Below are 13,330 nucleotides of genomic sequence, written 5' to 3' on the forward strand. Positions count from 1 at the left end.
TTTGCACCATGCAAAACAAAGAAATGACCAAGTCCATCATTTGTATCCCCCCCTTCATTTAGCCCCAAAAGTCCCCAAGGCCTTAACATATTTAAATTTGAGTTCAGCACCATGCAAAATAGCTAAATAGACATAAACAGAAAAAATTTGGACAAATATGGTAAAATAGTCCCAAAAATAGAGTGTTTTTATTATTAGCCCTAAAAGAGCCCCTAGGGCACACCCAAGAGTTATTGCGAAGTTTAGACAAACAAAATTATATAGAAATCAGTTAGTCATGTTTAATGTTTGTGCAAAATTTCAAACAATTCTAAGGGGTAGTTATTGAAAAAGTGCGGACAGACGAATGGACAAATAGACAAGGGTGAATTCACAGGTCTACCCTCTTTTTGTCAGGGCACCAACAATTTTATTTTATAAAAATCCAATGTTGGTTTAATTCAAAAAATGTTTTATTAAAATATTTTCTTACACAAACTTTTCAATAAATGTTTTTATTGATACATTTTTATACAATAAATGTTTTGGTTTTTAAATATTTTTGTGCTCGGGAAAAAATCTTGTTTGTTACTTATTTGCCATGGTATTTGATCAAGAAGCAATTGGAGTTATCGTCTCCTAACATTGCCGCTGTCTATATATTGCACAAGTGCAAAAAATTGATATAACAAAAGTCTGAATTTTTTAGTTAGTATGGCATCAGATTGAAAACATTGGATGTGTAGTTTTGATTCTCCCCCAACCCTCTGGATTATTTTTAAAATAAAATTATTTGTGTGAAGACATATTAGCCTGTAGTTTCGCACAAAGCGCATACACGGACACAATGCACAATACTTTCAGTTTGAGGCATATACAGTTATCACCCCTATTTTCCATAGTTGCATGTTTCAGCCAATAGGTGGCGATATCAACTTCTTTCTGTCTCTTTTTCCCTTTTTTTCCCGTGGCACAGACAAGAACAGATGGCACTCACATACTCTGAGTTTGATTACACACATAAACCAACTCGATAATGGAACAATCTCTACGCATCGAACAGCCTTACAGGGGTAAGCTAAAGTAATACAAAAATCATGAACAACGAACTGTACAATCACTGAATTAAGTCTGTAACCACATTAAACAAAATGCGTTAACCCCGGTCCACTCATGATCGCAGAGATCAACAAACGCACACATACACACATTGTCTTATGCATTGTTCACCAAAAGTTATTGTCTGTAAAAAATGTATAAAAATCTGATTTTAAATGAATAAACTATTTTCATTAAGCCAAGTACGTCCAAGGATGGAATACTGCTGCCACATCTGGGCAGGAGCTGCTAAAACAGCCTATCCTGCCTTGACAGAGTACAAAATAGACTTCATAGATTAGTGGGGGATGCCCTTTTCTCGTTGCAAGCCTGTCTTTGTTTTATCGTTATTTCCATGGCAAGTGCTCGTCTGAGCTCCAATTTCTCGTCCCCCCCCCGACAATCTTTCACGAGAAACACCCGTCTGGCTGAAACTACTGTCAATAATTTTCCCCACTCTTTATCTGTGCCTAAACCCAAATGTAGATTCCATGAGCAGAGCTTCTTTCTCAGAAGTGCACAACCGTGGAACTCTCTTCCGTTTGCCTGTTTCCCACCTGACTACAACTTGGATGTCTTCAAGTCCAACATAAACAAATTCCTGACAAACCGCCCTCTTAAGTAAGGCACTCTATCAAAACCCCCAATACTAATGATTACTACAATACTATCTCATTGATTACTGTACATGCAATAACACTTATCCCTGAGTGGCCTCCGGGCCTTGATAAGTGGTGACCTCCATGTAAAAAAAAAAAAAAAAAAAAAAAATGTCCGCAAATGCGCAATGTACACCGCAACATATGAAATCAGAGAGTAGTTTTTTTTTTGTTTTTTTTTTTAATGCAACAAAATTTAAAGAATTTTGGTAAATTTGGTAGTAATATCTTGCTGAGAAGGGGAGGCAACTATTAAATTTTAAAATAATTGTTGTTTTTTTATTCTTTCAAGATTTTCGAGGTATTCACACATTCACGCAAAAAAAAAAAAAAAAAAAAAAAAGAAAATTTTTTTGTAGAGGTAGGATGCAAGTGATTTTTTTTTATCCTCAAATTAAATCCCATTAAAATTAGCTTTTTTTTGTGTAAAAAGAATGTTTAAAATTTATTTTGTATGACAAAAAATGTTTTTGTATATAATAAAAAGTTTAAAACATTCAAAATGTTTTGTTCAAGATATAAACAATAAAAAAAGAAACATGAAACAACTTAAGCACGAATGTGTGTGTGTGTGGAGGAGGGGAAGGAGACAGGAAGTTATTCTTTGATAAAGCAAACGTCTTTTACTTCTCTTACCCTTGCTATTATGAATCGTTTGAAGTATGGCAAAATTAACATTTAAAAAGTTTTATGGCATATCAACCCTTTTTGGTTATTCAAAGCTGAATCCAGAAATTTCAGAAAAAGCTTTTACGCTTCAAGTTCTTTATATCTTCAAATATTTATTCATGATGTTTTTTTTCGTCTTTTTTTTTTTGTATAGGAAAATTGATTTTGCTTTCGACTTTGAACATGATTGAGTTTTGGGAAAGGGAAAAAGAAAAATAAGAAAATTAATGTTGGGTGTATTTTAGATTAAAAAACCAGTATCTTCACACGGTCTGATCTTGTAGCATCAGAAAGAGAGGAGAAGGGTGTAAAACAAGATGGAGAGAGGAAGAAAAAGAAATAAAAATAAAGAAAAGGCAGAAATCCCGCCTTTTTCTGAATGATAAATGATTGAATTTTGTTAAAAAGAGGAAAGTAAAATAATATGAGATGGAGAGAGGAAGAAAGAAATCCTATTTTTCTGAATTTAAAAAAAAAAATGGAATCCGTTTTTTTTAATTGAAAAAAAAAAAAAAAAAAGAAAAAAAAATTTCAAAAAAAAAAAAAAAAAAAAAAAATTGCCCTTCTACCAAATTAATTTCTGCAATTAAGATATATAACAAAAGACTGATCAAAAAGTTTGTTTAGAAAAAAAAACAAAAAGAACTTAGAATATTTGATGACATTTAAAATCGGCACACATTATTTCACACATCTGTTAAACGTGACCTGTAATTCAACTTACCACTTAGTGGAACATCTGTAAAAAGAGCTTGTGATTTTAAGATGAGATTTCCCAAGTAGGGAGCCATCGTGAGAGTGGGTAACAGCCAAAAGACTGCATACATTATTGTCATCAACAGCCATGTTCTGAAGAGAGAACAACAATAACAACAGTTTCAACGTAGAAAATCAAATTTTGAATCATTACTTTTTTATATGGTGCGATGGAAATCTTTAAACCACTTTATATTTACACACAATATTATCATTCGTAGTCGCTACCATTGCCAAGAAGATTGTTTTCATAGAAATTAGTTACTAGGAGTATTACTCTACCAATTTTTATTCAATTTAATGGAAAAGTATTTTAATGGTATTTGTGCAGAATTTGAAGCAGACGTAAATAATTGATGCTTGCCTTTGCTTGAAACAGGACATCATGCACTCGAGTTTGACTGTAACCTGACGTAAGACACCAATTAATGCGCAGCAAAGGAGCAGACGATCTTTGGGGAAAATAGGGGTGGGGTGGGGGGGTAATCAACAGGATCAACCGAGAACTTCTGAACATTTATCTTTTCGAGTTTATGTGAGACAGAAATTTGGTAATGATCCTTTTGTCTTCATCTTAAACCATATATCGGAAAGCTACGATGTTCGTGAAGTTTCTTCCACATCTGCTGTCTATTCTCACCCCAACTTTAACATTGTCCGATGTGATCGTAGAAAAGTTTGCCTAATCCTAAGGGAATATCCTGGCTGTCTTAATTTCATTTCATCAAAAAAAAAAAAAATCGGTTGTCCAGACCCCCACAAAAGTTTACTTTACATTAATTGCAAAAAAAAAAAAAAAAATAAAATAAAAATAACAAAAAAAAAAAAATACATAAAAAACACATAAAAAAGTGCTGTTTTTTAAACCTTTGTTAAAAAAATATGAAAAACAAAAAATGGTTTTCTTATTAGTTTTGTTCAATTTTGTTTGACCAAAAAAAAATTGGTTGGAAAAACAAAATACAACTTATTTAGTTTTTTACTAGTGGATCACCGTTTATCAAGGGCCACTCGCAGACAAGAGTTAATGAATATTAGACTTGAAAATGACGTTATAACATTTCTGAATCTTTTAGATGAGGATTGGTCATGCATATTATTTGCATTCTTCCGACTACTGTTCTCATCTTGAGTGTCATTTTCACAATGTTTTGGTTAATGTAACCTCCGACCTTCTTCAAGTGTATCTTGTTGAACTCTGGAATCTTTCCATCAAACTCGGGAATCTGTGTAAAATTTCAAATTACTTAAGACTTCAATCCAGTCACGGCTGAAAGAACAAAAGCCTAAATTAAATAAAAGGTTCCGTTCAAAATTCTACACAGATTCCCCCGAGTTCAACAAAATATACGTGAAGACGGTCAGAGGTTACATCGACCAAAACAAAAAATGATACTGAAGATGAGAAGAATCCAAATATTACAGACATTGCTATAGTCAGTTGGGAAGCAGCACCACGTTATTGTGTTCCAAACAGATTAAGGGACAAATTTATAGGGAACAGGAGACATCCTGAGTGTGTACAGCAAGATGCTTGTTCACATTATTATATTGATGGAGAAAATACCTGTCTATGGAACAATACTGCAGGAATACTTCTCAGCTTACTACAACAGTTGTTTCCAAATAAATGTAAACAAACTTTTGTTGGGTCGTCCTCTTAATCAAATTTAATCCAATTTTAATCATCTTACTGTTTCCATGATAAACTCGATAATCCTTATCCTCAAGTGGTGTTTAGGCCTTGATAAGCATTAGTACATTAAAAAAATTGTATTTAAAAAATATTTGTCACTTATTTCTATAGAATCTCAAGTGAAATGCAGCAGTTCAAAATATAAATGTACATCAAAAATTAAAAATCACTGAATAGAATTTTAATCTTTACTATTTTATATAAAAAGCAACTTTATCTGAGTGTTTGAGTTTGTTTCCTATGAACTCGAAAACGGCTGGATCGATTTCCATAAAATTTCACACAAAGATACTCTATGTGCCTGGCAGTGTTCTTAGATAGGTTTTGTATCAGAATGTCATCAACAATCGAAATAATTTGATAAAAAAAGGAACAGGCGATTTCGACCAGTTAACATTTTACACAGCCTAACATTACACGTGCATTTGAGAAGTTTTATTGCCACACAAAGATTTTCAATGCACAAAATAAATTTATTTATCTATTTTTTTTAATATTTAATGAGATATTTCATTTAATGGAGTTGAATGAATTTGAAATTTTGTATTATTGTACTAGATTTTTCAGCCCTTGAATATACTGAATATTATTTTAAATATAAAAAAAAATATTTGTAAAAATATAAAAAAGAAAAGTTTACTATTTTTTTTATTGTTTCATGACAAAAGATGTGGTTTAATGTGGTTCCGTTTCATGCTTAGTGACTTTTGTTCCATATTAAGCTAAATGGAATCCACTCCCAGCGTCTTAACTTTGGGAATGAATTTTTGGTTTAACCAATAAAAAAACAAAACAAAAAAAAACAAAAAAACTTACTGTTTTACATATTTGTCATCATTACAATCTCTATATATGACAAAATATTTTAAAGATTTAGAAATAACTTACAGGTTTTTGCGAATTCTTCCGAATCCAGTCATTTTACCCATGGTGGGAGCAATACCAAACCACAACGGAAGTGCCATTTGAATATGTACAAAGGAATTCATACATTTCTGCAATTAAAATATTCAAAAGATCGATTGAAAGGTTTGTTCGGAAAAAAGGAATTAAGAATATTTGATTACATTCAAAATCTGCACACAAACTCCTTTATTTTTAGTTCTTTCTTTTTTTTTTTTTATATGGCATGTCAATCAGTGTTGGGGTGTTAATTAGAATCAAAATCAGAAACCGGAAATTTTAGAGGTATCAGAATTAGTATCAAAATAGGGAAAATTTGTGCCTATTTTCTGATGCCAAAAACGATTCCTTTAATTGTCTTTTTTTTTTATATGGCATGTCAATCAGTGTTGGGGTGTTAATTAGAATCAAAATCAGAAACTGGAAATTTTAGAGGTATCAGAATTAGTATCAAAATAGGGAAAATTTGTGCCTATTTTCTGATGCCAAAAACGATTCCTTTAATTGTCTTTTTTTTTTTATATGGCATGTCAATCAGTGTTGGGGTGTTAATTAGAATCAAAATCAGAAACTGGAAATTTTAGAGGTATCAGAATTAGTATCAAAATAGGGAAAATTTGTGCCTATTTTCTGATGCCAAAAACGATTCCTTTAATTGTCTTTTTTAAATATTTATTTGATTTTGTTTAAAACAAAATCTTCCACTGCTGGTAGTAATGATAATATTTATTGATTTTTAAATTTATTGATTTTTAAATTTATTGATTTTTAAATTTATTGATTTTTAAATTTATTGATTTTTAAATTACACAGTAAAACTAAAATCTATAGATCATCCCCCACAAATGTATTTTTACGTTTGAGAAAAAACTCTGCATATTTAACATCGGAATCAGTATCTACATTGCAATCAGGAATTTAGTATGGAATTGGTAATTGTATCAGAATCGTGGAAAAATATTGGAATCGTCCATTCACTAATATCAACTCTTGATTGTTCGCTGAATATTAAAACCCCAATAGTTATTTCCAAGGATTAATGATAGACAAACTACTATTTTATCCATGGTTGTGTGAATAGGGTGCTACAGAGGTGTAGTATCAGTGCAAACTGGACAGTCACATTGGTCATATGATCCAGTTTATTGGTCACTATATGATGCTCAAGCCTCGCTAGATCCACCTAGTAGCTGCTTAGGCACAGATAAAATTGTTGGCCAGCAAAATCTGGTAGGGAAAGTCAGTTGTGTTGCAGCTTCTAAGATTTCAATGTTTTTATGATTCACAAAAAAATAAAGGATTTACAGTTAAATTGCAATTTTTCATTATTCATTTTAGCCTTTTCCCTTTCTTCAATCAGATTTAATGACTAGAAATTTAAAGTTTTCAATTTTTATACAGTTCCAGAAATGTTTTCTCAACCCTGCTTGACTATTTTTTCCTCTGACGAGAAAAGTATACATCTTTGTATTTCCATGAATTAAGGAAGAACTCAAGATATTTGCTGTCTTTGAACTGAATTGATTGAATTGTAAATTTTTTTTTATTTGTCACGAGTTATTTTTTGTTATATACATGGTTGAATTATAAAACTGTCATTCTAGAAAACACAACATGATTCCATTTCCATTTGATGAAAACCGGTTTTGTGTTGCAGACCATCTACTAGTTGGCTAGTTGTGTACAAATCCCAAAAATGTCTGAAACTGACACAGTGTTCAACAAGCAAGATGTGCCGCTGTACAACTCATGCTCTCTACCAATCCAAATTATGACAACAGGACCATTACCAACACCCTCAAAATGCATTGCTGGATTGCCATGAATAACAGAGACATGCCCAGGGTGATGAAAGCAAAGTTTCCGGCCACGGTCATGATCTTTGGTTTGGTTTAAAGTGAGGGCCACACCATGCCACCTCACATCTTCAAAGTCGACTTGAAAGTCAACATCAAAGTGTACCTGGATGTGCTGAAGAGTAAGGTGATCCCATGGTGCAATTAGGTGGCCACTGGCAGACCCTTGGTGTAGCAGTACGTCTCAGCGTCGGCCCACAAGTCCAAAAAGACCTAGACTTGGCTTCAGAAGGAGTGCTACGACTTTGTACCCTTCTCTTACTGCCCCCACCCCACCACTCCTCCCCCAATCTGAACCTGCTGGACTACTTCGTTTGGTCATATATCGAGAACATCACCAACATGACCTCCCACAACTCCAAAGTCAGCCTGCTCACTGCCATTCACTGAGTATTCGCCAAGCTTCTATCAGCACTTATGGAAAAGGCATGCTCCCAGTTCCAGACCCATATCAAGGCAGTGATTGAGGCTACATCGAATAGATGTCAGCTCTATAACATAATCAAATAACCTGAATTGATTTTTTTCAATGAAAGTTTTAAAATAAAGCTGTAGTGTTGTTTTTTTTTTAAAGTGACAATTTTATCGTTCCACCTATAGGCATTACAGATTTTACTTGTATACAAGCAATATTACTTGAAGAGATCTCTAGTTACTTGTAACTGGCCGACTGAAACATGCCCACGAATGTGTAGCGCTATATAAATGCTTATACAAAACAAATAAAAAGTATATCTTGTCCTACTTCAGTATCGAGCACTCTTTTATGAATCTTGTTAAAATTTAATTGATTGTTTTTTAACCTGGAATAATTATATATTAAATATCTTTATTTTGAAATACTGTGTCGGATTTTTATTAATATTGATCATCTCTGAAGAAGTATATGACAGAATCACGTTGACACACCTGTTCCCATTAGATCACTGAAGTTAAGCGATGTTGAGCCTGGCCAATACTAAAATGGGTGACCATTTGGTAATACTAGGTGCTGTATGTGCCTGGAGCCATTAGGCTATTTTTGCCCAAGACATGCCACATGAAATAATGCAGCACCCCCACGACCCTGGAGGGTTAAGGGACACATATATATATTTCTGAAGAGGATTTAAATAAACCAAAGACAATATTTTTCGTAATGGGTCACAAAACATGTGTAAGATGGCAAAGGAAATATATATATACGAGGGGCGTGCAATAAGTAATGACCCTGACCCACTTCCCATAGCAGTAGAGCAACAAAATTTGGCATTCGTCAAAAAATTGTGAAAAAATAAAAAATAAAAGAAAAAATAAAATGTAATTGCAATATCTCTCCCAATTTTGGGATTTTGTAATCATGCCCATATGCATTTATTTCTTTTGATGAATTAAGTTAAGGGCAGAATAGATTCATTGATTGATATAATAATTAAATGAATGATTTTGCGCTACGAAACAGGTGCTGTCAAGAATTGTGCATGTCAACATACTTAAAGGAATAAATTGTAAGATGGTCAATATAAATATAATATAGACTTTAATCATTTATTTGTTATATGCTCTGTAATTACATTGAACTTCATAAATTAAAGGGTTGGTATAAATAAAAAGTGAAATATGATTGAAAAAACAAAAAACAAAAAAACATATATATATATTTTTATTATATATTATATAGTCTTGGAAGTTTTTAACCTTTAAAACTATATAAAAAAAAACTTATTTAATTTTTATATTTTTTATCATTTGTTGGAAAACTATTTAGTCAGTAAATAGATTCCATGAACAAAGCTTCTTTCTTAGAACTGCACGCCTGTGGAATTGTCTTCCGTTTTCCTGCTTTCCGGCTGACTACAATATGGTTGTGTTCAAGTCTAAGGTAAATAAGTTCTTGATGAGCCGTTCCATATAAGTTATTAAATTTACCAAATTTTCATTACTAATGATTACTATATTGACCAACTTCTACTGTACACTCTTTAACCCTTATCCTTGAGTGGCCTCTGGGCCTTGATAATGTGGTGATGCCTTTGTAAAAAAAAAAAAAAAGTCATTTAAGCGCCTGCGATCACTGCATCAACTTGCTCTCTTGAATTCACAATAATCCTAATTTAAGGGATCATCAGTTGTTTACCATAAAACACTGTTTTGGAGATTTAAAAACAATCATATATATACACACACATACACGCATACCTAAAAAGCAAATAAATTAATAAATATTTGAATATATTGAGTACTCTTAAGAGGCTTTTACAAGCATAACTGAGTTCAGCACTGAATGGCCAAAAAGACGTGAATCACACAGGTATTATCTTTAATTTAATCCTAAAAGAAATGAAAATTATTCACAAAAATCAAACAAAATCAGCCATAGATTTTGAATAATATAAAAAAAAATCACACATTCAAAAAGAAGACAAACATAAGTTTCTTGGTTTTAAAATCACTCAACAGTGGTTGATGAGCTGTAAAATAAAAATGTAATTGATTATAAAAGACGGAATTACCTTAAGAAAATCTTCTGATGTGTAATATGTCGGCTTTAGATCTGGCAGTGTGAAAATTTCCTTTAACATATCCCTGGTTGGTCCCTGATCAAGCCTGGCAAGCCCGTAGCCCAATACAACCAAAGTGCATGAAATAGCTATGGGAGCCACAACTGTCACAATCTACAAAAAGAGAAAACAAAAAAAACGTTAAATTATTTTTAAATAAATACAAAAAAAGGTTCTAAATCATTTTGACTTATCCCCCTTCCCACTTTTCATAAAAGATGTATCCCATGAAAAAAGTCAGCCTTTTCCACTTTTCATAAAAAAATGTGCATCCCATTAAAAAATTACCCCTTTCCCACTTTTCATAAAATATGTATCCCATTAAAAAGTTAGTTCTTTCCCACTTTTCATAAAAAAATGTGTATCCCATGAAAAAATGATTTCTATATTCAAAAACAAGTTCTACCTAAATTTACATTTGTTGGTGTCAGCAGTATTCACTCTTGATGGGTTAAATTAGCTTCCTTCAAAGGAGGAGGATGTTTCTATGAATTATCAAATTCACAAGCAGTCTCCAGTCGCATATATTTATATCCATATAATATTTCTTTTAGTCTGTCCATCTATCCATTCCATTTTTTGGGGGAAAATACCGAGTCAACCTGACTGAAATTTTGTACAGACCTTTGTTATGATAAGGTGCAGCAAACTAAGTATTATGGTATCTGTTCTGTTAATGTCTCATCCTGTTTATCCTGCCCAAGGAAAGACTGATGATCTCCCCTTGTATAAAGAAAAGGCTGCAAGAGGGCGTGGGTGTTACACTTTTTATTAGTACTACTCTTCGAGACAAGTCGCTCGTGTCGATACAACAAATAAACATCCTGCTTTTATCATTCTATTTTAACATATTCGATGCACAGTTAGGAATGAATAACGATTAGTATTATTTAATGCAAAAATGAGCACAAATTTAACCATATTCAACCATCAGTTTGGTATAATGCCCTCATTCTAAGTGAATGGCCCATAACTTTTGCCTGTTTATAATAGGATAAAAAGTCTAGATATTTCTAAGTGCATTTCAATGTAATTAAGGTCTGCTATGCATTTTGTATTAAGTAATGTTATTCATCCCATCCTTTTCAATCCTCTTATACTATTCTTCATCATTCAATTGATAATCCATCTATTTTATTAACCCTTGTCATTGAGTGGTTTCTCATCTTGATAAATGGCAACTCAATAATAAAGAAAAAAGAAGAAGAAAGAAGAAGAAAAAAAACCACTCCTCTAGATATGAGAACAGATAAAAATGATTCTAATGCAGAGTTTTCTAAACTTCGGGGCACCATAGAGCCTCTGAGCAGGGCAAAGGTTTTTCACAGAGTACTAACAAGATAATTTCTAAAATAAATATGAAAAACATTAATTTCAAATTTTAACTTATACTTGTTCATTAGTTGTTCCTGTTTGTGATTTTACTATATTTTCGTGTTTACAACCAGTTTTTGTTTTTTGATTAGTCAAAAATTGTTGCATTTTTTTGTTAATTTCAATTTTTTTTTATTTTCTTTGTCATGAACCATTTTGTAAACTCTTTACACCTGCAGTTATGTATCATATCTATTTCCAGTAAAAAAAAAAAAATCAATAATTAAATGTCTGCAGCAATTTAATGTTTCCATATAAAGCATTTGCCCCTCTTAAAGAAAGGGCTTCTGGAGCCCCTCAGCCTCATTCATCGAGCCTCAAAGCTCCATGGAGCTCACCTTGGGAAACCCCAATCTAAAGCACTATTTCTCTTACATAAAGATTTTCTAAACAAAGCATTCAATTTAATCGATAGCCGACACAATTCTTCTAGAATGGAAATGACACAACATCTTTAATAAGTTCTTGTCTATCTGATTATTTTTGGAATTAAAAAAAAAAAAAAAAAAAAATCAATAAAATGAAAAAATATATATATTTGTGTGTGTTAAAAAATTACACTGAAAAATGTTGAAAAAAAAAAAACAAAAAAAAAAAAACAACAGCAAAATAAAAATTCATTTTAATTTCAAGTTCGAATAAATCAACTTTAAAAATGTCTGGAAAAACAATCATCAGTTTTATGAAACTTTTTCAAAGGTAATTAGTAAATTAAATCTTAAGATCCTGAATTAAAGAAAATGTACAGTTTTTAAAACTAAAAAGTGCATATTTATAAAAAATAAATAAATAAATAAAAGCGGGGTTGTTAAAAAATTAAAAAAAAAAAGCATTGGCAATCATTTATGCACAAACTTTTGCTAGTTTTCTGAAAGCATGGATCAGACAAGGATTAATAGTTTTGTTTAATTAATTTAATTATATTGTAATAAAAAAAATGAAATGCTTATTTAATAAGAATATTTTTGAATGTACAAACTTATTTTTCTCTAAAAAAGTTTTATATTTAATATAGTATAAGTTTTTTTTTTATTATTCAGTAATATTCAAAATTATTGATGACAACTTTTTACCAATGTTTTTCCTTAGAATTTAAAATAAAACTTTTGTAAAATGTTGTTCAAAAAGTCAATTTTAGTCATTACATAGCTTGATTTATTCTTAAATTCATTAAAAAAAGCTAAAACAATGATTAAATAGAATTCAAATTTGAAAAAAAAAAATGACTACTTAGTCATTTATTTTTTTGGTATTCTATCCACCCATACTTCTTCAAATCAATCGTTAGTAGAAATTATACTATTTGTAAAATGATTTTTTTTCTTGGTGACCATGGACCTCAATTTTTTATTTAAAATTTTTTTTTTTATAATTAAAGCTATGACTTTAGTAAACATGTTTTTTGTTTAAATAAAATAAGACATTTTTACTAAGATTTAAAAAAATAATGAGTTCATTATATTCTGAGATAGTTAATTGATACTGAAAATTTCATTAGAATTAGTTCAATTCCTGAATGTTGGTGAATTTTGAAGTAAATTGAGGAGTCAAAATATTTATACATTTTGCGGATCAGCTATTCACTTTGCACGTAACTCAGTAAATTTTCTCAACTGCCATTGTTAGCAATCGCCCACCGGACCCGCCCCCCCCCAAAAAAACGGGTAATGTTCTCGGGAGTCAAAGGGACAACAAGTGTCCCTAGATTTCGAGCACTCTTTGCCTCTTTCGATCATTGTTACAAATAGCTCTGCGTTCTCACAAAACTGTTTATCATTGAAATATTTATCACAAGGACAT

At 31.5% G+C, this 13,330-nt stretch overlaps 1 protein-coding gene across 2 annotated transcripts in view; it reads right to left on the reverse strand.

The window, feature by feature from the left end:
• Nucleotides 1-13,330, reverse strand: part of LOC145246158 (sodium- and chloride-dependent GABA transporter ine-like) — a 463,838-nt gene that overhangs the window by 33,607 nt on the left and 416,901 nt on the right. For both annotated transcript variants that reach the window (XM_080108026.1, XM_080108027.1), the window contains 3 exons: nt 10,109-10,270; nt 5,746-5,852; nt 3,130-3,254 (listed from right to left, as the gene is read on the reverse strand). In XM_080108026.1, coding sequence (XP_079964152.1) covers nt 3,130-3,254; nt 5,746-5,852; nt 10,109-10,270 — 394 coding nt within the window. The remainder of the gene's footprint in view (nt 1-3,129; nt 3,255-5,745; nt 5,853-10,108; nt 10,271-13,330) is intronic.

This window comes from Euprymna scolopes, chromosome 23, assembly GCF_053919585.1.
Source record: "Euprymna scolopes isolate OS-2025 chromosome 23, ASM5391958v1, whole genome shotgun sequence".
NCBI lineage: Eukaryota > Metazoa > Mollusca > Cephalopoda > Sepiida > Sepiolidae > Euprymna > Euprymna scolopes.